This window comes from Barbatula barbatula (assembly GCF_947034865.1).
Source record: "Barbatula barbatula genome assembly, chromosome: 3".
Taxonomy (NCBI): domain Eukaryota; kingdom Metazoa; phylum Chordata; class Actinopteri; order Cypriniformes; family Nemacheilidae; genus Barbatula; species Barbatula barbatula.
In genome coordinates this window covers 1,743,589-1,768,499 of record NC_136764.1, presented here as the reverse complement: position 1 = coordinate 1,768,499, position 24,911 = coordinate 1,743,589, and the positions used below count along the sequence as shown (strand labels likewise).

At 43.5% G+C, this 24,911-nt stretch overlaps 1 protein-coding gene across 1 annotated transcript; it reads right to left on the bottom strand.

Moving 5' to 3' along the window:
* Window positions 1–802: 802 nt before the first annotated feature.
* On the bottom strand, window positions 803–23,560 carry LOC306891689 (NLR family CARD domain-containing protein 3-like). The gene is made up of 14 exons (XM_079452159.1): window positions 23,444–23,560; window positions 23,102–23,169; window positions 17,768–17,878; window positions 17,575–17,611; window positions 16,879–17,083; window positions 14,738–16,505; window positions 14,248–14,421; window positions 13,686–13,859; window positions 13,103–13,276; window positions 12,132–12,305; window positions 3,690–3,863; window positions 3,091–3,264; window positions 2,309–2,482; window positions 803–2,187 (listed from the first exon to the last, which is right to left on the bottom strand). Exons 2-14 carry the CDS (start codon window positions 23,125–23,127, stop codon window positions 2,175–2,177), a joined length of 3,378 nt encoding a protein of 1,125 aa, XP_079308285.1. The 5' UTR covers window positions 23,128–23,169; window positions 23,444–23,560; the 3' UTR covers window positions 803–2,174.
* Window positions 23,561–24,911: the final 1,351 nt, after the last annotated feature.

Genomic DNA, 24,911 nt, shown 5'->3' with positions numbered 1-24,911 from the left:
ACAATAACACTTGTTCTGCCTCTTGTTGTTTAGTACGGAGCACGTGCACTAGTCAATCTAACAATGTTGTTTTGTGGTAAAAGTGTAGTAAGCACTTTTATTTTGAGTATTGAGCACTATTGTCAAAACCATGGTTATATATTTTACCAATGCTATGGCTTTTACAAATCACGATTTACACACAATAAATAACAAATAAAATGATGATGAGCTCATATATAATTTTTCTTCTTTCTAATGTAATACTGTTAGACCGGATCAGAAACATATTGCTTGTGAGCCATAAACTCTTTTGGTGATTCATTTAATAAAACAAACAATCACGATTTTGTTTAACTTGTTTAATACTTATTCACAATGTATTTGTTTTATTAACCAGCATTTCGATAAAATTACACTTTGGGTCATTTCTGAGCAAACAACAGTAACAAAATTAGTTCATATTTTAACAATTTCTTTCAGTTTATGTTTTCTTTTCAGCACCATTACCACAGTCTTCTGTGTCAAATAAACATATTATATTGTGTATATTATAATTATTTTATATTATAAAATTGACATAAGACGAAATTCAGTACGTAATTCATTAATTCATGAATCAAGCATGAGAGCCATAAGAGGCCAGAACATGAACACAAGTTTGCAGTAAACAGCGGCATCTGCTGTTCAAAACATATATTGCGATTCAAACACAACCAGTGAATCGTTCAATCCCTCCAAAGTACATTAAGCTTTTTACTATTTCAGAAATTACGTTTTTAATCATTTTATTTGAACAAAATAAGTACGTACTTCAGTTACTGGAGACTACAACAGAAATCTATTTATTCATTATCAGTTGTTTTTAATGTTGTTGCATTTACCTCATGTTGTAATATCAAGAGGATTAATAAGAATTATGATTTTTGCCATAATCTTGCATCTATGGGTATTTAAATATAGCTATTCATTCATGAATCTACTGAATCAGTAGGCCTATAGGCCTTATGTGTTATGATCTCTACGTGGCATAAACAATAGATAGATAACAATATAGCTTCTGAGAAATGCACCACAGCGACCGAGAAAACTGATAAATGGAGTCGATTTGCCATCTACTGGCTCAGTACATTCATTTAATGTATTGTATAAATTATAACTTATTAAACATCTTGCTAGTTAAACACAAACTATTTATTTTATTCGATTTATGAATTTCAGCTTCTTTCACTCTGAAAGTGAGGATTCAAGTTGAGGTTTTGCTTGTTTGTTCTTTTTTGTTGTTCATAATGTTTGTATTCAGTTATTTCATTCCAAACGTCTGCCGTATATTAGCCGTATTAGTTCTGTCTGTTATCAAATTATCATTTTTATTTTCATATTTACCTGATTATATTCTCTTATTAGCCTGATTAAATACAGTTTATTTATAACAGAGATGTTCCATCATATTGTGTTGTACATTCATTCATTGATATTGTGTTGTAACGGTCACCAGCTGGAGTGCCCTTGAAAACCACCAGAGGGCACTCCACATCAGACTTATCATTCACTCACAGACTACATTACCCATAACTCACTACCCGGACTCATCAGCACTGATTTCACACACACCTGCATTTCTGAGCGTTTATATCATCTGTTTACCTGTGTATTACCTGTGTCTACTCCTGTTCCTTTGACTCCTTGCCGCCTGCCTTTTGACCCTCTGCCTTGTTGATGACCTTGATTCTGCCTGTCTATGTTATCCTTGTTGCTGTTGTATGACCTCTGCCTGTTTGACCATTCTGAGAGTAAAGCTGCATTTGGATCTCACCCTAAGTCTCGGAGCAGTTCATGACATGTGTTCAAAATATTGATCAATTGCTTTATGAAATTAATAAAATCTTTATGTTTCTTTACCAATGACTTCTCAATGTTCTTGTAATAATAAAACCACGGTTAACTTTAGTAAAAGACATGCTTTGTTATACAGCTTTATAAAATTGATAAACGTATTATATTTGAAACAAGCTTATGTGGTTTGGGTAAAGCTCCTGACAACAGAAAGCAATATTAGATATTAAAAGTACAGCGAACAGACATTATTTTCCAGCACAGATTTGCCGGTCCAAGAACAAAACAAACTTTGATGCCTGCTGTGATCTGCTTATTGGCCTTGTAGCAACATCACAGTGTGAAGACGATTGATACCTTCAACACTCAATACTGTAAAACATCAGAGAGATCAGATATTAAAATACACTCCTCACATTCATTATCTTAAGACATTTCACAATTATTTTATCCACAAGAATTGCTGCAAAAACAAATTTACACAACAACTCACTGTAGTGTCTGTAGTTGACAGTGTGGATCCTTCAGTAGATCAGAGAGCAGCTTCACTCCTGAATCTTCTGGATTATTATAGTTCAGATCCAGTTGTGTCAGATGTGAGGGGTTTGATCTCAGAGCTGAAGTCAGAGCAACACAACCTTCAGATCCAATACTGCAGTCAGACAGACTGAAGAGAGAAGAAAAATAAATGAGATAAATTAATGTCATTTTTAGAATAATACCAAGAACAGTTTAGTATAATATTCAGGTTATTTGTTTGAAGATTTATAAGAGTATGTTTTCTGTTATAATTTTTCTAAATTGAGATTTATACATCATCAGAAAGCTGAATAAAACTTTCTATCGATGAATAGTTTGTAGGATTCGACAATATTTGTCAGAGATAAACTACTTGAAACTCTGGAATCTGAGAAAATGGTCTTTGAAGTTGTTACTCAGATGTTCTGTATCAGGCCGTTGATAAGAAGAAACATGTTTGTTTTAATGCTCTCTATGGACTTACCACTGTAATGACGTGTGAATGATCATGTGACTTTCTTACGCCACGTGACAAGTGTTCCCATTGCAGTTTAGCTAAATGTTCCTTTATCGTATTGCCTAAAACACCTCATGTGCAATTTGAAGGGTAATGGCAACACAACTACTGTTGTGTCTCTTACACATTGATCAACAACATTATATGAAGATGATGCACATGAACTTTTATAAGGACCTCCATTGAGTTTATATGATACAAACATACATTTAACTTTATTAGTTTAAGGATTTTCTTACTTTAGTGTCTTCAGTTTACAGTTTGTATTCTTCAGTCCATCAGAGAGCAGCTTCACTCCTGAATCCTTCAGATTATTGACACTCAGGTTCAGTTCTGTCAGACTTGAGGAGTTTGATCTGAGAACTGACGCCAGTGATAAACAACTTTTCTCTGTCAGATTACAGAGACTCAGACTGAGAGAGAAATAACAAGATAACAGTGAGTCACAATGTTAGTAAGACACTTATCATCAAAATAATTTGATCTAATGTTTTTTCAATGAAAGCTTAACTTCTAGCATGAGTGACAGAAAACAGTGTAATGTTTCACTTCATAAAAATGGAGAGCAACTTTCCATATTACATTTCTGTTTATTAATTCAAACTTGAATCCAAAGGGATTTATAACTTAGATTAATAGAAGCAGATCGAGTTTATCCAAGACAAAACATTATACAAATAGTGTAACTACATCAAATTTACAAAAGAACAAGAGTGAAACTGCAAAAATACTTGAAAGTCACTTGTGATTATTAAAAATTGTGAGTTTATAAACAAAATTATTAAGACCTCTACTGATTTTACAAACACACACTTTATTGCTTTAAGGATTTTCTTACTTTAGTGTCTTCAGTTTACAGTTTGTATTCTTCAGTCCATCAGAGAGCAGCTTCACTCCTGAATCCTTCAGATTATTGTGACTCAGGTTCAGTTCTGTCAGACTTGAGGAGTTTGATCTGAGAACTGACGCCAGTGATGAACAACTTTTCTCTGTCAGATTACAGCGACGCAGACTGAAAGAGAAATAACAAGATAACAGTGAGTCACAATGTTAGTAAGACACTTATGACTGTTTTCTGACTGCATGATGGATCTTTCTGATGTGAATAACGCTGCACTTGCCACAGAGATGAATAACAGGCAAAGCATTAACAGATGGATCGTTAATGATCACTTCTGATCTCATTTCTATGTTTCAGGATATCGTATGAAGCATCAAGGTGTCAGGAACGTGTTGAGGGAACAAGGACAGAGAACCCAAGTGCAGACAGTGGGGTCAGAGGTCAACCATTTCTGATCCGCTGGCGCTGCTTCTCTCCACCAAAGACACGCCGCATGAAGAGCAGCAGACACGTGTTCATGTTAACAACAGTAGTGCAGGTCAATAGACTCACAACAATAAACTAAATACAGCAACTTTAAAGGATTTCTATCTGTCAGTCTGTTTACTGTTTGCTAAAAGTCTCCAACCTTTCCACCAGATTTGTGATATTTTATGAACCACAACCTTTTTATCTATATTGAGCATTAGCATTATTGATCAGCATTTAAACATTTGTGACCCTGTGAAAACCCAAACTAAAGTCTCAAAATCTAACTTATTATAACAAGCAACAAATATTAATTTCAAGCATTAATTTCATGATTTTATGTAGAAAACAGTGAAATAAATTTTGCTTTAGTAATGAACAAGGATCTAATAGTGAAATGATTCAAAGACAGAAGTAGTTCTGGTATAAAGGGCATGAAAAGGTTATTTAGTAAGTAAATTAGTTTTCTGTTTTTGATGAGAGCATTTTAATAGTTACATTACATTTGTTGTTTGAATGTTGTCAGTAGTTTTATATTGACAGATATCAATTATCAGACTTCTATTAAGAGGACATTCCCCTCGCCACAGAACCTACAATACAGAGATACATACTGTGCATATCAAAATATTAAATAAATTCAATTCAATTCAATTTTATTTATATAGCGCCTTTCACAATTTGCATTGTTCCAAAGCAGCTTTACAGGGGAAAAACGAAAAACCCAAGAAAGGGTAAAACACACTACATGGTGTGTTATATAATAAATCCAATTATTCTAGTAAATAATATCTAATGTCAGCATCTCCTGATGGTTTATTTAGCATATTTTGCATTAAGTGAATGCTTGGCTGAAAAGATGTGTCTTTAATCTAGATTTAAATTGGGCGAGTGTGTCTGATCCTCGAATAATATCAGGAAGGCTTTTCCAGAGTTTAGGTGCTACGTATGAGAAAGCTCGACCCCCTTTGGTGGATTTAGTTATTCTAGATGTTATCAAAAGTCCTGCGTTTTGAGATCTTAGAGAGCGTGATGGGTTGTAGTGTGATAGAAGCTCTGTTAGGTAGGTAGGGGCGTTCCCAGGCCAGCCAGGCGACATAGTCCCACCATCGAGTCCTAGGTCTTCCCCGGGGTCTCCTCCCGGTCGGACGGGCCCGGAGCACCTTCCGGGGAAGGCGTCCAGTAGGCATCCGTAACAGATGCCCAAGCCACCTCAGCTGACCCCTCTCGATGTGGAGGAGCAGCGGCTCTACTCCGAGCTCCTCACCCTATCTCTAAGGGATCGCCCAGCCACCCTGCGGAGGAAGCTCATTTCAGCCGCCTGTATCCGGGATCTTGTCCTTTCGGTCTTGTCCTCCACTGTAAACAGCGTTGATAGGGCACTGTTTCCCTCTCCTGAGGCGCCGGACGGTTTGCCAGAATCTCTTCGAGGCCAGTCGATAGTTTGCCTCCACAACCACCCGGGCAGCAGTCCGCTTGGCCTGCCGGTACCTGTCAGCTGCCTCAGGAGTCCCACAAGCCAACCAGGCCCGATAAGACTCCTTCTTCAGCTTGACGGTTTCCCTTACTTCCGGTGGTCCCTCCCGCACATGGTGAGCCCACGGGAAGGCGGCCCCACGTCGCTCCTTCGGGCTGAGCCCGGCCGGACCCCGTGGGGAAAGGCCCGGCCACCAGGCGCTCGCATGCGAGCACCGACCCCGGGTCTGGCTCCAGGGTGGTGCCCCGGTTGTGCCATACCGGGCGACGTCACGGTCCTTGTTGCTTTAAACATCATAAGGGGTTTTTGAACCACTCTTAGTCTGACCATTGTCTGGATTATTGTTGGAAGAAAATATAAAGACCGGAGCTCTAGGAACTTGAATGTAAGACCCCTGCCCTACAGCATTCAGACAAAACAGTGAAACAAAGTGTGTATAATGATGCCCATTAAAGATCATCTTCATATATTAGACTGCTGTATATTTCTTGTATGTTAGATGTTCAGGTGAATCTTTTTGGATTATCTGGATGTCACAGATTTAGCTTCAACCTCGCCGCTGCTTAATAACAATAAACTTCACTGTGACAAGATGAGACATGTTTTATATTTAATAATGTTTGCTGTTCATTTCATTTAATTTTTGGTGTTTATTTTACACTCGTACCTGATGAACGTGGTCGTTTGTGGTTGTTATGAAACATCTGTCTGTGGGTTTGAAGCGATTGTCACACACAGTATAAATGACAGATGCTTTAGTAGATATTTGTTGGAGTCGCACTTTTGCTGCAGAGTTAGAGCTTTAAAAACACATTTTAATGGATATGAGGGTTTGTGTTTGTTATCTGTAAGTCTCTGTGCATGTTCATGCATTCATTCAGTTATTTGGATTATTGTGAATGATTTGTTTAAATATGATGTGGTATCATTTATGGTGACGTTACTTTGGAATATCGCTGTTGTTTGGCCGGAGGAAATTTGTGCCATAACCGAGGTTCCCTTTCTGTCGGTCTCTCGACGTTGTCTCGAAGCCGACAGATGGGGTTCGCCCTTGAGAACCAATCATCTCTGACTATTTTGAAAAGGCGAATGAAATTGGCGAATGAAATTTGCATGCCGGGCTCCGTCCCCCGGATATCCGGGTATAAAAGGGGAGCCGGCGTGCTCATTCATTCACCATTCAGTCAGACGTTGCGTCACTGCGCGCGGATGGCTAGTCAGACGTTGCGTCACTGCGCGCGGATGGCTAGTCAGACGTTGCGTCACTGCGCGCGGATGGCTAGTCAGACGTTGCGTCACTGCGCGCGGATGGCTAGTCAGACGTTGCGTCACTGCGCGCGGATGGCTAGTCAGACGTTGCGTCACTGCGCGCGGAGATGAAGTGTCTCTTGCAACATCGGAGCGCGACCTGCTGGCATCAGACTCTGGCGATTCCCTGAAGCTCCCTCCCTCGGGAGGTCGAGCACAGGTGAGAGCAGACGTGAGATGTCAGCCATGCTCGCTCGGACCGCCGTGAGCGTCGGGTTGCGGTGCGCCGCAGCCCTGGTGCTCGCGGCTGGGTACTTTGCACATTGGGCCCGGGCACGACTCCAAGCCGTGCCCGGCTCAAGTGCCAAGTTTTACCGAGCTGCATAAGGAGTTCAGTAGGACCTGGAGCGCCCCCTTCGGCACGCTTCCGTCTAGCTGACTCTATCGCCCTCTCTTCCCTCGGGGCGGGGAGGCAGCTAGGGACTATGTCAATGCACCCTGGGTGGAGCATGTAGTCGCGGGTAACCGCAGATGGCAGCCACCTGGGGAGCTTGACCTAGGCTCACCGTCCAGGGCATGTAAGGTCTCGACATCTCTGTTGTTGAGGCTGGCAGTGCCGTGGACCAAGCTGCCTCCACTGTTACGCCATGGCCATCCTGCAGGCCAGGGCGCTAAAGAGAGCCCCACAGGGTAAGACCGACCCAAGTAGTGCCGCCGCCGACTGGCCCTCCGGGGACCGCGGTGGCAGCGCAGGCTGGGTCGGACGATGTCCACATCAGTGGCCCGGAAAGATGCCTCGGACCCAATCTTGCGCAAGGGGGCAATGTCGAGAAAGGCCACTTTCCTGACTCCCCTCTCGCAAGGTCGGCTGATTGGTGGCGCTGTCAAGGACTGCTCCAGCAGCCTTTTGACAGTGTAGAAACAGACCGGCCTGCTGTGACCCAGCCGCCTTTCGGCCGTCGAGGTCTCGCACGTGGTCTGCCCCCAGCAGCCCTGGCCTTCTCCAGCGTCGACTCCGGTTCTGGTGCCCCCGCAGGTGGCCCCCCGGAGGAAGACGTCGAGAGAAGGACCACCTAGAGAGATTGAACCATCGGGCCCGACCCAGCTTTGGTTGCTGGATGGTCGGACTGGGGCGGTCCCTGCCGTGTCCCAAACACCTTCTGGGCCCCTTCGGGGGCCTAGTGCCTGCCTTCTCACAAGGAGAGGTCTCTCTCTGGGTCCCACTTGCAGCCGCTCTAACCCTCTGAAAGATGGTGTTCGGCAACTCGACGTTGCGTCGTGGCGGCACGCAATGACGAGTATAAAGCAGCCCTCAGCACTCTCGCTTCGACGGTGCGTCGAGCTGCGCCATCGCCTGGTAGGTGATTTAGCGGAGCCGTTCCCCCCGGGGGGACCAGCACTGTTAGTCATTGAACCAACCCCTGCGGGTTGATGAAGCAGATCGCAGCCCCCCCCGTGAGGTCCCTGGGTGCTTGGTTAGCATTTCAAACCATCACGGTGGCTGGGAGTGTGGTCCGTCTCGGCATTCGATCCAGTTCGCCAGACCTCCGCCGGACTTCGGGCATCCTCTTACCTCAGCAGAGGTAGGGATGTTCCCGTGCTCCAGGCCGGGGCTGCCACCCCTCTGGCGAAGGCGATCGAACCGTCCCCTCGGCCGAGATGTCCAGTGGCTTCTAAAGCCGCACTTCATCTTCCGCAAAACCAGGGGTCGCTGCATACCTTGAGCAGCACCTTGCAAGGGTGCCGTTCAGGAGGCGCAGAAGCGCGTCCTGGTGTCTGTCAGACGCCAGGAGTGGTTCATGACAACTGACCGCATACTCTTATGTACAGTTTCCCTCGGCACTGTCGAGGGGCTGGCATGTCAGCCGGGAAAAAGAGAGCAGCTCTCCCTGGCGCGGAGCTCCCCTTTTTCCTGGTAGAGAACTCAACACTGTCTCCATGACGGCGTGCTCGCTCACGAGCACGCACAGTCAGTGCTGAGCTGCTTGAACTTTCAGGCAGCAGCCAGCGGTCCCCTGAAATCAGTTTCAGAGGCTCCTGGGCATGGTGTCCTCGGGGGTGGCCTGTTCCCCTCGGGTTGACGCACATGGGACCGCGACAGCACTGACTACAGAGACGAGTTCCCTGGAGAGCGTGGCGCACTGGCAGTAGGCGTATCGTCATTACGCCTGCTGCCGTCGCATCCTAGCCCCGAGCAGGTCTTGAGGCCGGTCGTGGTAACGACAGACGCCTCCCTACGGGGTGCGGTGTGCAGCGGGCGCGCAGTGTCGGGTCGCTGGACGCGCCCCCGCCTGCATTGGCAGATCACTGCCTTCAAGTTGCTAGTTGTCCTGCTTGCACTGATGAGGCTCCGGCCTCTCGTGCAGAGCCAGCATACTGGCCCGGACAGCACGACCGGCGTAGCGTACTAAACCTCAGGGTGGTATTCGCTCGCTGCAGTCACCGCAACTCGCCCAAACGCCTCCTCCCGTGGAGACAGCAGGTGGCAAAGCCCCTGCAGGTCACATGCCCACCGGGTGTACTGAACCAGACAGCCAAGCGCTCTCTCGTCAGTTGACGCCTCGTGGGAAGTGACGACTCCACCCCTGGTGGAGACAGCAGGTGGCAAAGCCCCTGCAGGTCACACGCCCACTGGGTGCCCTGAACCAGACAGCCAAGCGCTTTCTCGTCAGTTGACACCTCGTGGGAAGTGACGACTCCACCACTGCGGGCCGGCTTGGGTGTGGTTTGGGCGGGCACAGGTAGACCTGTTGCCTCCCTGAACACCACCCAGTGCCGCTGGGCACTCCCTGGTCGAGGCCCCCCCTCGACACGGAGGCCCTAGCGCGCAGCTGGCCGCGGGACAAGGGGAACTACGCTTCCCCCCAGTGAGCTTCATTGCGCAGGTCCTGTGCAAGGTCTGGGAAGGGAGTATCAAGTGCTGCTAGTTGCGCCTTACGGGCCCAACTACACTTGGTCCTCGGAGCTAATACTACTGACGACAACTCCCCCTGGCCAAATCCCCTGGCGAAGGGCCTACTCGCAGGGGATGGACACGTTGTAGCATTCGAGCCGGACCTCTGGGTCTGGCTCCTGGATGGGACGAGGAGTTCCTGGATGATCTACCCCCCACAGTGGTGGAGACTGTCACTCAGGCAAGGGCCATGCCCACAAGGCTGGATGCCTTTAAGTGGCGCCCCTTCTCGTCCTGGTGCTCTTCGAGGAGAAGACCCGCGGAATTGCTCGCTCAGGAACGTGCTGTCCTATTGCAGGAGAGGCTGGGGAGTAATCTCCCCTTCCACATTGGAGCGTGGGTACCCGCTGTCGCGGTTATCACGTACAAGTTGCTGGTGAGCCTCTGGGGCGGCATGACCTGATTATTAGGTTCCTCTAGGGCGCGAGGGGCTAAGGCCTCGTCCGCACCCCGTACCCTCTTGGGACCTTAAGGTGGACCTTAGGGGTCCCCCTTTTTCGGGCACTGAGGAGAGCCCCCTTCCTCGTTCTGCGAGGGGGGTTGGCTCTCCTGCTGGGGCTCGAGTCCATCCAGAGGGTGAGGCACCTGCAAGCATTCCGTGTCCACCGATTGCCAAAATTCAGGCCCGGTGACTCTCACGTGATCCTGAGACTGCGGCCGACTTACGTGCCCAAAGTTCCGCCGCCCCCTTTGGGAACTAGGTGGTGAACTTGCAGGCGCTCCCACACCGGGAGAAAGACCCAACCTGTACGTGGGGTGTCCAGTAAGCGCATTGCGCCTCTACTCGAACCACACGGAGGGCTTCAAGGCCCTGAGCAGCTCTTGTCTGTTATGGAGGTCAGCAACGGGAGTGCTGTCTCCGAGGAGAGTTGTCGCGCTGGTTCGCACACGCCGTCACTACGGCGTGCGGATCCTAGCCCGTGCCCATTTGAGTGACGGTACACTCCGCTCGGGGTGTGGCCTCCTCGTGGGCATCGGCTCAGTGCGCCTCTCTGGCAGACATCTGTAGAGTTGCGGGTTGGGCTACGCTATACCTCGCAGAGGCTTGCAACCTCCGTGGGGAGTCGGCAGCTCGAGTCTTGCCAACAGGTGAGACCAGCAGTCGTAGGGCGTACGTCTGCGCATAGCGCCATTCCCCTTCTTAGGTGGATCAGTGCGCTATGGGCTGCCTCCCTTCTTTCCTCAAGGGTGAAGAATAGGCAGTCCGTCCATCCATCAATAAGCACTCAGGGCGGCGGGCTCGGCGGAGCAGCCCTGCCGCCTATGGCCGGGTACCAAGCTGAGTTATTACATATAGCTCTAACCGGACCTAGTGCCCCACACGTAGTAACCCCCCACTAGGGTGGTTCCGTCTGAGATGTCGTCATGAGATCCTCCCCCAGGTGGACATCCACCTTGCGGCATTCCGCACATACCTCCCATGAGTTCTCCCCTATTTGGTGAGACCATGTTGGTGTCTCCACTGTATTCCACCCTATGGTGGGAAGAGGTCTCCGTAGCGCACGTCCACATTGAGGGAATAGCGCTTACCCAGTAGCCCTACGATACCGGACGGCTTCTCGTTTAGAGAACAAGGCCTCCGTCTGTGGTGGCCGAGGGCAGGGGCTACTCATCTTTGCCAAAAGCCATGGGAGCCCCTGCCTGCCCACTGGAAGGTTACAATTTCGCAAGAGCGCTTACGTCTGACTCGCCTAGGCCGGTCAACGTCGCTTCGCTGGAGATTGTGACGCAGCTAGTGCCGTGGCGTTTTCAATAGGAACCCCATCTGTCGGCTTCGACACAACGTCGAGAGACCGACAGAAAGGGAACGTCTCAGTTACGTATGTAACCTCTGTTCCCTGATGGAGGGAACAAGACGTTGTGTCCTTCATGCCACGACAATAGCCGTCCGCTGCAGCAGTCACGAGATGCTCTCAGGCTCCTCAGCACAAAAGGTGAATGAATGAGCACGCTGGCTCCCCTTTTATACCCGGATATCCGGGGCGGAGCCCGGCATGCAAATTTCATTCGCCAATTTCATTGGCCTTTTCAAAATAGTCAGAGATGATTGGTTCTCAAGGGCGAACCACATCTGTCGCCTTCGACACACCGTCTTGTTCCCTCCATCAGGGAACAGAGGTTACATACGTAACCGAGACGTTTTGTTGATACACCGCCACTGTCAACTACATCAAATTTACACAAGAACAAGAGTGAAACAGCAAAACATAAACAGCAAAAATACTCGACAGTCACTTGTGATTATTAAAAAAAGTGAGTTTATAACAAAATGATAATTTGATCAGTAACTCACAGTAGTGTCTGTAGTTGACTGTGTGGATCCTTCAGTAGATCAGAGAGCAGCTTCACTCCTGAATCTTCTGGATTATTATATCTCAGATCCAGTTGTGTCAGATGTGAGGGGTTTGATCTCAGAGCTGAAGTCAGAGCAACACAACCTTCAGATCCAATACTGCAACCAGACAGACTGAAGAGAGAAGAAAATAAATGAAATAATGACAATAACATTTAGACAATAATTAATAGCAGAATTACTTAATATAGTTAATTATACTTTATTAAATATATTATTCATCAATGTAGCAAATGATGTCCCTTTTTACAAGATACAAGTAATAAATTAAATGATTGTAAATCACAATAATATCATGAATAGTTTAATATATTGAAGTTAGTTATTAAAATGATCTCAGTTTGGTGATATTTCTGTATGAATCTGAATCAACAGAGAGTCTGTAATGGAAATTTTCTAGTCTAGCTTCTTGATGTGTCTATCTTTATGTTTATGAAGTTTTTATCTATGTTTTCTTTTCTATGTTATCATGTTTTTCTCTATACGCGTGATACCACTCTGCCTTTGCCCTCGAGCAGAGGCCAAGATGTTCTGTTTGGAATAACGGGCATCACTTCTCGTAAACCGGCTCGGGATTCTGGCTAGGGGGCAAAGGGAGGGGGTTTCACGTTTTAATATATAAACTCTGGGTGTAGGAGGAAAGAGCGCCTTTGCTCTGCACCAGCTTATTGCTTATGATGCAGATTAAACGACAATAAAATACTTTGCAAACTACCTGATGTCTCTGTATGTTGCGTTTGTCAAAATTGACTCACCTTGATTAAGGGATAAGAAAATTCCACAACAAGTCATTGACTGACAGTCACTGTTGAGTCTCTTACATATAAAGATGATTCTGATAAACTTATGAAGACCTTCATTTACATAATACATACACATGTTTAACTTTATTGCTTTAAGGATTTTCTTACTGTAATGTCTTCAGTTTACAGTTTGTATTCTTCAGTCCATCAGAGAGCAGCTTCACTCCTGAATCCTTCAGTTTATTGAGACTCAGGTTCAGTTCTGTCAGACTTGAGGAGTTTGATGTGAGAACTGACGCCAGTGATGAACAACTTTTCTCTGTCAGATTACAGAAACTCAGACTGAAAGAGAAATAACAAAACAAAAGTGTGCTAAAGCTTTAGTAATAAACTCATAATCAAAACAAGTTGATCTCATTTCAATGAAAGCTTGACAACTTTTATGAGTGACAGTGAACTTCAGTAAAACATGATGTGTGTGTCCAGAAACACAAGAACAGTATGTCATGTTAACTTCATGTATAAGTAGAGAAACCTTCTGTATAATACAATTACATTTATTAATTGGGGAATTGTTTTTATCCAGAGAGATTTACACATGAGATTAATACAAGAAGAATGAGTTTATCCAAGAGAAAACATAATACAAGTAAAGTGACTACATCAAATTTACACAAGAACAAAGTGAAACAGCAAAAATAATCGACAGTCACTTGAATTAAACAAAACTATAATTTGATCAGCAACTCACAGTAGTTTCTGTAGTTGACAGTGTGGATCCTTCAGTAGATCAGAGAGCAGCTTCACTCCTGAATCTTCTGGATTATTTCTGCTCAGATCCAGTTGTGTCAGATGTGAGGGGTTTGATCTCAGAGCTGAAGTCAGAGCAACACAACCTTCAGATCCAATACTGCAGAACGACAGACTGAAGAGAGAAGAAAATAAATGAAATAATGACAATAACATTTAGACAATAATTAATAGCACAATTATTTAATATAGTTAATTATACTTTATTAAATATATTATTCATCAATGTATCAAATTATGTCCCTTTTTACAAGATACAAGTAATAAATTAAATGATTGTAAATCACAATAATATCATGAATAGTTTAATATATTGAAGTTAGTTATTAAAATGATCTCAGTTTGGTGATAATTCTGTATGAATCTGAATCAACAGAGAGTCATTGACTGACAGTCACTGTTGAGTCTCTTACATATAAAGATGATTCTGATAAACTTATGAAGACCTTCATTTACATAATACACACACATGTTTAACTTTATTGCTTTAAGGATTTTCTTACTTTAATGTCTTCAGTTTACAGTTTGTATTCTTCAGTCCATCAGAGAGCAGCTTCACTCCTGAATCCTGCAGATTATTGAGACTCAGGTTCAGTTCTGTCAGACTTGAGGAGTTTGATCTGAGAACTGACGCCAGTGATGAACAACTTTTCTCTGTCAGATTACAGTCACTCAGACTGAAAGAAAAATAACAAGATAACAGTGAAGATATAAACACATCAAGAGATAATGTTTAAACAATGAGAATCATCTGCACAAGACCTGAAGCAACATCTGCACCTGATAGAGAATCACTGCAAGAACTGAACCCTGACAGACGATTATAAATAAAAAACAAATGAATGAACATCAGAAAAAAGCCACAAGAGAGCAGCTCTCACTCTATAGATGCAGTGAACAATTCCATCATGTTTTATTGTGTCTCTGTAGGACATTAACTACAGTAATGTGGACTGTTAGATGTTCAGGTGAAACTGCAGGTAAATGACTCACTGAGCTGTTCTGGATGCTTTGATCACTGGCAGAAGCCTCAGAAGACCTTCATCTGATCGATCATATTTCCTCAGATTAAACTCATCCAGCTTCTCTTCTGAGTTCAGTAACACAAACACCAGAGCCGACCACTGAGCAGGAGAGAGACGGACTCCAGTAAGACTAGACTCATCTCCTCTGTTCACATATGTTTGTACTTCCTGCACTAGAGAATGATCATTGAGTTCATTCAGACAGTGAAACAGATTGATGGATTTCTGTGGAGAGAGATTCTCTCTGATCTTCATCTTAATGTACTCGACTATTTCCTGTTTACTGTCAGAGCTTCTTCCTGTCTGTGTCATCAGATCTCGTAAGATTGTCTGACTGGACTCCAGTGAGAGACCCAGAAGAAATCTGAGGTAAAGATCCAGGTGTCCGTTCTCACTCTGTAAGGCCTTGTCCACTTCACTCTTCAGTAAATCACTCATGTTTGATCTCAATCTGCTGAAGTTTTCTGATGTTTGCTGAAGAAATGACAGAAACTTGAATAAAGCAGCGAGAAACTCCTGAACGCTCAGATGCACAAAGCTGAACACCTTCCCCAGGTTCAGTCCAAACTCCTCTCTGAAGATCTGAGTACAAACTCCTGAGTACACTGACGCTTCTCTGACATCAATGTCACACTCTCTCAGATCCTCCTCATAGAAGATCAGGTTCCCTTTCTCCAGCTGTTGAAACGCCAGTTTTCCCAGAGACTCAAGACCCTTTCTAGCCTGCTGTAGATCTACCTCACATTTCCCATCATACTTCTGACTCTTCAGTTTGATCTGAAACATCAGGAAGTGTGTGAACATGTGAGTGAGAGTCTTGGGGATCTGTGCTGGACTCTCTGCTTCACTCAACATTCTCTGGAGAACAGTGGCTGAAATCCAGCAGAAGACTGGGATGTGACACATGATGTACAGACTTCTGGATGATTTCATGTGTGTGATGATTCTGTTGGCCAGACTCTCATCATTGATTCTCTTCCTGAAATACTCGTCCTTCTGAGGGTCATTGAATCCTCGTACATCTGTGATCAGATCAACACACTGAGGAGGAATCTGATTGGCTGCTGCTGGTCGAGAGGTGATCCAGATCAGAGCAGAAGGAAGCAGATTCCCCTTGATGAGGTTTGTCAGCAGCACATCCACTGATGCTGATTCGCTGACATCAAACAAACTCGGATTCTTTGAGAAATCTAGAGGAAGACGACACTCATCCAGACCATCAAAGATAAACACAACTTTATAATCATCAAAGTCTGTCGATCTCAGTTCTGTTGTATCTGTGAAGAACTGATGAAGAAGATCCATCAGACTGATATTTGTCTGTTTGATCAGATTCAGTTCTCTGAAAGGAAGTGGAAATATGAAGTGAAGATCTTGATTTGTTTTTTCTTCAGCCCAATCCAGAATGAACTTCTGCACAGAGACTGTTTTTCCAATTCCAGCGACTCCTTTAGTCAGCACACTTCTGATGGGTTTGTTTAGTTCAGGTGAGACTTTAAAGATGTCATTACATTTGATTTGTGTTTCTTGTGTCTCTGATCTTCTGGATGCCGTCTCAATCTGTCTCACCTCATGTTCATTATTGATGTCTTCACTCCCTCCCTCTGTGATGTACAGCTCTGTGTAGATCTCATTCACAAGTGTTGAGCTTCCTTGACTTGAGATTCCTTCATTCATTCTCTGGAATTTCTCTTTTAGTCTGGATTTGTGTTTCTTCATGTATAAAGGGGCCAATTCTGATATACACAGGGAATATAAATATAAATACATGTATACGGTTAGGAAAATCCTTAATTCTACAGTATGTACAATGTAAAAACAAACATGTTTATTTTTCTTATTTAATATCATTTTAATATAGTAAAGCTCTCTATGCTTATTAAACCAAATGAATATTTTTGGCTAATTTGTTCTTATATTTGACATGAAGAGTGTTTTAAGATATTGTTGATCATGACATTAGATGAACACAAAAAGCTTCATGGTTCTATTCTGTTGATGTATTAACTGTAAATGTATTTTCACTAATAATCATCAGTAAATACAGACACTGTGTCTGTTCGTCTGAAGGTAAAGTGATGTCATAGTCACATGACTGAGAGCTCTTACTGGTCTGTAGTTTGTTAGCGAGGTCTGTCTGCTTCATCTTCCTCAGGACGTTCAGTGTGATCTTCAGAAACATCTCTCTGACTCTGATCTGATCTTCATCATCCTCCTCTTCTCTCTCAGAGCATGATGGGTAATCTGGACTCAGTAGACTCTTATAGATCTTCAGCTCTTTCTTCATCAGAGAGATGAGTTTGTGCTCAAGCTCCTGAAAACATTGTTCAAACACAGAGAGATTTATTCAGATAGATTCACAGTGACCTGAGATCAATCTAAATGAGACCTCAAGCTCATAGTTAAACTGTTCTCTCTACATTACTAAGACCCATTTCATTAAAACAATAAATAGTCAAAACAATTAAAAACACAGATGATCATTCATTACACACTTAAAATGATAACTGCTACCTTTACACTCTCAGTATAGAAATTATATAATCTTTGCAAAATACAGAAATGGTTCACACACAGTTGGGTTTTCATGTTTTATGGGGATTTAGCATGAACAAGATTACACCAGACGGGTGTTAAAAGTGACACTGAATCAGTGTTAATTCGATACATAAGTGATTGAGTAATGATTGTTTGATTATTGAAGACAACTGATGATAACAAACAGAATCAGTAAACGAATAAGAACTACAACTGACATAAATGAAGCCTTATTGCAAAAGCGAAGGAAGCAAAAAAGTATCCTACCTGAAAAATAGAGTCCTTTGATCCATCGGTTGTGTGTCTGTAATTTAACAACTTGTATTTACATTCAAACATATACAGTAATACAGTAAAACTTAAACATGTGTAAACATCAGTACTTTGACAGACTCGCCCATTTCAGAGAATAAAGACTGATGAAGAGATTTACTCGTCTAAACCATCAGACTGTTCTCACCTCACATCTGGATCATCACAGTCTCCTGAACTGAAGTTAGGTGGATCACCCATTGATGCTTCACTCTTCATGGACACACAGCTGGGTTTAGGAGATTCTCCACCAGTCAAACTAAAACAACATTACACTGTTAGACATTTCTGTAATTTTTACAGTTATTTACTTTATATCACCCAGTATAATACAGCAGTTTATCTATACAGTAAATAACTGTAATTGCTATTGCATTGTGGGATTTTTGTATGACAAATACAGTGATTTACTGTATTTTTTAAATTGATGTACTGTATTTCCCCTAACGGTTTTTAAACGCAACGTAATTATTTTGCTCATTTCTGAGGGACAGCATAGGCTTAGCTCTCTACGTTTTGAAAACGGAGAAGGTTTTACCGGGGAAGTCTATTTGAGTTGCACAGTTCTTGAAAACACCTGATGCTGAAATTGTAACGGTGTGTTTTCAGCGGAGCTGAGAGAGACTGTGACTTTTAAATAAATATTTTATAGCTAAGAAAACCGCACGTTTCCGACGGAGCTGAGAGAACTTTCCCGACGGAGCCGAAAGAACCGTACATTTACGACGGAGCCGAAAGAACCGTACATTTACGATGGAGCCGAAAGAACCGTACATTTACGATGGAGCCGAAAGAACCGTACATTTACGACCGAGCCGAAAGAACCGTACATTTACGATGGAGCCGAAAGTGTCGCACATTTTCGACGGTGCTGAGAGAAACTTATATTTTCAACGAAGATTGTTTTCCCAAGAGAGAAAAACGCAAGGTGAAGTATTATTGCTACTTTTTTGTAAGAAACCCATTAAAAGACTGCTAGCAATATGTATTTCGGTTTGCAACCACCATACTGCCAGTTTTAAAACTTTTTTTGCCAATGCAAAAAGTAATAGAAACCTAGCTAATTACATATTTTCATGTGGCTTTGACAATAAATATTTTCCTATAGTTTACACCCCCCCTGTCATCTTAGCTGTGTATGTCAGCCAAACAGAGTGTAAGTGATTGTTTACATGAAAAAGAAAGTTCTGTCATCATTTACTCACCCTCTTAACAGTGCAAACCTGCATGACTTCGTTTCTTCCACAGAAAACAATATTTTGAAGAATGTTGGTTGCTGGTTTCCATTCATTGCATTGGTTTTGTGTTCATACAATAGAAGGGTAATGGGTGCCGCTGCTGTTCAGTTACCAACATTCTTCAAAATATCCTCTTTCGGATTTTCGGATTTTGGTGATAATATTCCTGTAGGACTCTTATGGCCAGGAATCCAGAGGAGACCTACGGGATTTCGTTAGGAATCTAATGTATCATGTACTATGGGTTTTTTATGCTATTCTACAGGATTTCCCAATTATTTTATTTATTAGGGTTCGAGCCCGTAGGGCGCTTTGAACCCACGGAGCGTCCCCGCTGTCGGGCGATGGGGCGCGCCTACGGGTACCCGCCGGGGGCGGCGGGGGCCGGGGGAGGCCGGTGGGGACGCGGTGTCGGCCGATCGTCCCGCGCCGGACCCCCCGGCCCCGCGCCGAGGTACAGGTCGCGAGGGCGGGTCGGGAGGTGGCCGGGCGGGACGCGGCGTCGGCCGATCGTCCCGCCCGGGCTGCCCGGCCCGCCTTGTGCGCCGCCGCGAGCCTCCGGACCGGCGTACCGGCAGGGGCAGGCGGGCGGGCGCGAGGTTTGGGACGGCGCTCGAATGCGTCGCCGTCCGGAGTGGAGGGGCCCGGGGGCCCCAGGGGTTGGAGGCGCGACGGGGGCCGTGGTCCCCGCCGACGCCGCCGCTCCGAGGGTGTCTGGCGCGCCGCCGCGCCAACGTCAATGATCCTTCCGCAGGTTCACCTACGGAAACCTTGTTACGACTTTTACTTCCTCTAGATGATCAAGTTCGATCGTCTTCTCGGCGCTCAGCCAGGGCCCGCGAGGAGCCCCGGCGAGGCCGATCCGAGGACCTCGCTAAACCATCCGATCGGTAGTAGCGACGGGCGGTGTGTACAAAGGGCAGGGACTTAATCGACGCGGGCTCGTGACCCGCGCCTACTGGGAATTCCTCGTTCGTGGGAAACAGTTGCAATCCCCGGTCCCGATCACGAGCGGGGTTCAGCGGGTTACCCGCGCCTCTCGGCGCACGGGTAGGCACACGCTGATCCGCCCATTGTGGCGCGCGTGCAGCCCCGGACATCTAAGGGCATCACAGACCTGTTATCGCTCCGTCTCGTGTGGCTGAACGCCACTTGTCCCTCTAAGAAGTTGAACGCCGACCGCGGAGGGCCGCGTAACTATTTAGCAGGAGGGAATCTCGTTCGTTATCGGAATCAACCAGACAAATCGCTCCACCAACTAAGAACGGCCATGCACCACCACCCACGGTATCGAGAAAGAGCTATCGATCTGTCAATCCTTTCCGTGTCCGGGCCGGGTGAGGTTCCCCGTGTTGAGTCAAATTAAGCCGCAGGCTCCACTCCTGGTGGTGCCCTTCCGTCAATTCCTTTAAGTTTCAGCTTTGCAACCATACTCCCCCCGTTACCCAAAGACTCGTGGTTTCCCCCACGCTGCCCGGCGGGTCATGGGAATAACGCCGCCGGATCGCGGTTCGGCATCGTTTACGGTCGGAACTACGACGGTATCTGATCGTCTTCGAACCTCCGACTTTCGTTCTTGATTAATGAAAACGTTCTTGGCAAATGCTTTCGCTCTCGCCCATAGGTGGCGCTACAGCGATGAAAAGCGCCTTTACGCTTACTCCTAAACCGTTTGTCGCACACCCAAGTGTTTTATAACATTGTAATCATTGGCTCAAAACTTAAAAAACGTATATCTCCGATTTCATTTCCGGTATGCAAATTTTTCCGCTAATTTGCATTTTATGCAAAAATAAAAAATTGAACTAGTCTCTGGATTTTTTCCCAATTGGAACCAGACCAATGCCGATGAATTCTGTGGAGTGTAAATGTAAATAATTATCGAAAAAAAGTGGAAATTTCGATTTACGGTGGCCGGGGGGCGCCAAAACGTCGGAACCGGAAGGAGCTAATTTTACTAAAATGGTTATAACTCATGAACCGTTTGAGCTATCTGCACGGGGCTTGGACCATATGTTTATACTCTCAGTCCGAGCTCACAGTATAAAAAAGTCGGCGTTTGGCCTCTAGGTGGCGCTATAATATACATTTTTTCGAAAAGGGCAATAACTACCCAACAGTTTGCCCTATCGACTAATTTCTTGGTATGGTGTGTCTTTGTGTCATGTACCATGATTCTAGAAAAGGACATTGGCGTATCTAAAAAAACATGGCCGCCATTGGCCAATGAAATTTGAGCACTCCTTAGACCGACTTAACGGAGGCCGATCGAAACGACACTCGCTGGGCTTGTTCGACTCATGGTCAAGAAGGTATGTAAGAAATATGAAGTCATTCGGCCACTGGGGGTGAAATAACGTTTTTGGAGTGCATAAACAATTGTGTATCACGTGACATTTGACATATACTCAAACTATTTACATCATATGATAGCTCTCCTCATTCTGAACAACTTTGCCTCTGGAACCAGTTCTGTCGATCAAACGGTTCGTGAGTTATCGCTGATGATGTCAAAAACCTACTTTCGCGAACTCGTCCTAGGTTTTTCGATTAATCGGAACCAAACTGATTAAGATGACTTCTGTGGAGTGTGAATATCAATAATTATCGAAAAAAAGTTGAAATTTCCTTTCAAGGTCGCTTAGGGGCACCAAAATAAAAAAATGGGCGGGGCCTACTACATTTAAATGGCCATAACTCAATAACTATTAGAGATATGATCATGGGGCTTGAAACACATGTGAAGACCATCACTCAGAGTTCACAAGCGTAAGGGCGCGGCGTTTGGACACTAGGTGGCGCTATAACAGTAAAAATGGCTAATTTTAAGTGTTTTTGGTTGCAAAAACAATTGTGTTTCACGTGACATTTGACATATACTCAAACTATTTACATCAAATGATAGCTCTTCTCATTCTAAACAACTTTGCCTCTGGAACCACTTCTGTCAAACAAACGGTTCGTGAGTTATATCGCCGATGATGTCAAAAACCTACTTTCGCGAACTAGTCCTTGGTTTTTTGACCGATCGGAACCAAACCAATGCAGACGACTTCTGTGGAGTGTGAATGTCAATAACTATCGAAAAAAAGTTGCAATTTCCTTTCAAGGTCGATAAGGGACGCACGCCAAAAGTTCTAATTATGCGGAGCCTTTTACAATAAAATGGCCATAACTCAAGAACTAGCTCCGAGGTCACCTACTAAAGGCAGCGCCTTTTGGCCGCTAGTTCTCTTCATTCTGAACAATCTTGACGCTTTAGACTAATCGAACCCGGGAATCGCTGCCTGCAGCTATATTTTTATATGAATTTTCTTTACATTTGATGCTGTAAAGTGCTGTTTGATGCAGTTAATGGTGAATTCCATTTCAAATCAGTTCTGTTTTATTCACTTAATGCAAAATATGCAAAATTAACCACCGGGAGACTGCTGACACTAGACATTATTTACTAGGTGTTCATATAACAAGTTAAACTATTCATGTACTGTGTTTTATCTTTTTTCCCCTGTAAAGCTGCTTTGGAACAATGCAAATTGTGAAAAGCGCTATATAAATAAAATTGAATTGAATTCCAGATACAATTCTTTAAAATAATAAATTTTCTTAAGATTTCATATTTAATTGTGAATTCCATTTTAAATCCGTTCTGTATGAAGTCCAAGTAAAATGTACACAATATTTTACTTTACATTTGATACAATGGTTTGAATGACAGAAGGGTTCATGCATTGCTGCAAATAACATTAATTGTTTTAAATGTATTTTTGTGTTTTAAGCATTTGTAATGTTTAAATTAATTTAAATAAAGAACAGTTTTTCAATATTGTATTGGGAGTTATTATCGTGTATGTATTGGATAAAAGTACATTTTAAATAAATATTATAAAACCTAATTTATATTTCCTAAAATATAAACCATTGAATAGGATTTATGCATTATTCAATAAAGCACTTGTATTAATGAGATATTTCACCCAATAATAATACTTTATATAAATGATAAAAACATATTTTAATATAAATCATAAAAATATAATTAGTAAATGTGTATAAAAGTAATTTTTTTCTAAATGTCTCTACATTTTAATGATTATAAAACCACAAATAATAAATGAAACTAAACTGAAACTATTTAAACTAAAGTAAGTTATTAAATACAAACTCTTACATCTGTCAGATCAAAACACATCTAACTATAGACAATAACACATTTAAGTTGATTAAAATCTTTCATTTCTCACCTTTTGGTCTCTTTGGAGAGATTCATGATGAACACACAGTGTCAGAATATAAAGAGTTAATCTCAAACCTGTAAATAAAATACTGATGTGTTATGTGTCATCTCAGAAATACACACTTCTTTCCCATCAGTCCGTCCACAACATTGAGCTTCACATTTGCTCTTAACAGTGAAACTAAGTTTTCAAAACGTCACTTTTAATGTTTTGAGTTTATAAACACACTTCCTGATTCCAGAAACAACACAATATTCAAGACAGTTCTTCAACCAATAAACTTAATGTGATGTTCAGATCAAGACGATATTAAATCTACTGAATAAACATGAGGCTGTTTATACTTACTGTGTTTTTAGCTTCTTTATGGTTTATTTTCTTGAACGAGGCTTTGCTGTAAATGGCTCAGGCACGACAGGCTTGTTCAACAGTCAGATGATATCAAAGTTCATTCAGACTGAAGTCCACTAGTTAGTGACCCCTGCGCTAAAGGTTCTTCCTCATGTAGGCAGTAGTGTGACGTCTCTCCAGGAACCTGCTGAGTGAAACTCTTCACAATATGAATACTTATGAAGTTTATTCTCCAGTGACGCTCTTTCTCCAGTATGGATTATGTGATGCTGCTTAACTGGCTCTAATACTCACACCACACTCAAACACTTCACTTCTCTTCATTATGGATTTATTAGCAATTCTTACCATCGTCATTCAATAAAAAACATATTCCACAAAAAGGCTTTACATTGTTTTCTCTGTTTATTTAAAATACATGTTTAATCACTCATAACAGATAAACGGTGTTTCTCCAGAATGTGAGCACATATTGAAGGTCTGGGAACCATGATGGCTTTGAATGAACGGCCCATGGGTGAGACGTCTGAGGCTAACTGGGTGATCTTCCTCCACTGAAGATGTGTTTGGGCTCTCCAGTGAATTCTCTTGTGGACAGTAAGTGCACTATTGTGTCTGAAACTCTTTCCACACTGAACACATGAGTACAGACGCTCTTCAATGTGAGTTCTTATGAGCTTTGCCAGTCGGTCTTTGTATGAGACTGTTTTCCACACTGAGTGCAGGTGAACATCTTTTCTCCAGTGTGGATTCTCATGTGCATGTGAGAGAACCAACGTCAAGGTAAGTGATCCACAAGCTCAACTCATAGACGCTTGATCATTTATTTCTTCCTCCAGACGACAAGACATAAAACAAAGAGAAACAACATCAAACTAACAGAAATGACTTGACAGGACTTATAAGAGAAACAGATTCAACCAGACCATCTGCCCCTTTCCTTATAAAGGTGTTAGACGAGACCATTTAACACAACAGGGGACAATTAGACAATTCTCAACATTAACAACTTTAACATGGGTTTTGTAAAATAAGCATATCCAAAATTATCGATAAACTCAAGCAATAATTTATACTGGATTTATCGGCTTAAAAACCAATCGCTTGAGAAACTGTTGTTGAATTCTCCCCCCAGCTCATCGGTAGATGGCTCGTCCCGGCGGAACCAAGATCGCATAAGTTTCTTGCTCCTGTCCGGACTCAGATCTTTGTCACCCCGGAACTTTCTCCAGCAGCCTCCTTCAAGGACTCCAACGCATCATACCGGTAAACTCAACAAGAAATATGTGTTCAGAAACAGTAGAAGACAAATATATTGTAAACTATTTGCGGGCCTACAAATCAGTGTCCATGTGAACTAGTTTAACAAATGAATAAAGCAAAACTTCACTAACATTGTCTCGTGTGGTTCTTACAACTAATATTCTCCCGTGTTACACATATAAAGGAAAACAAATATTTAATA

Bases quoted from the DNA above. Each gene is read 5' to 3' on its own strand.
- LOC306891689 (XM_079452159.1), bottom strand. From the start codon at position 23,127: ATGAATCTCTCCAAAGAGACCAAAAG. The intron at 17,879-23,101 runs GTGAGAAATGAA...ATGTTGTTTTAG, and splicing joins CTCTCCAAAGAGACCAAAAG to TTTGACTGGTGGAGAATCTC. The intron at 17,612-17,767 runs GTGAGAACAGTC...GTTAAATTACAG, and splicing joins TGTGATGATCCAGATGTGAG to ACACACAACCGATGGATCAA.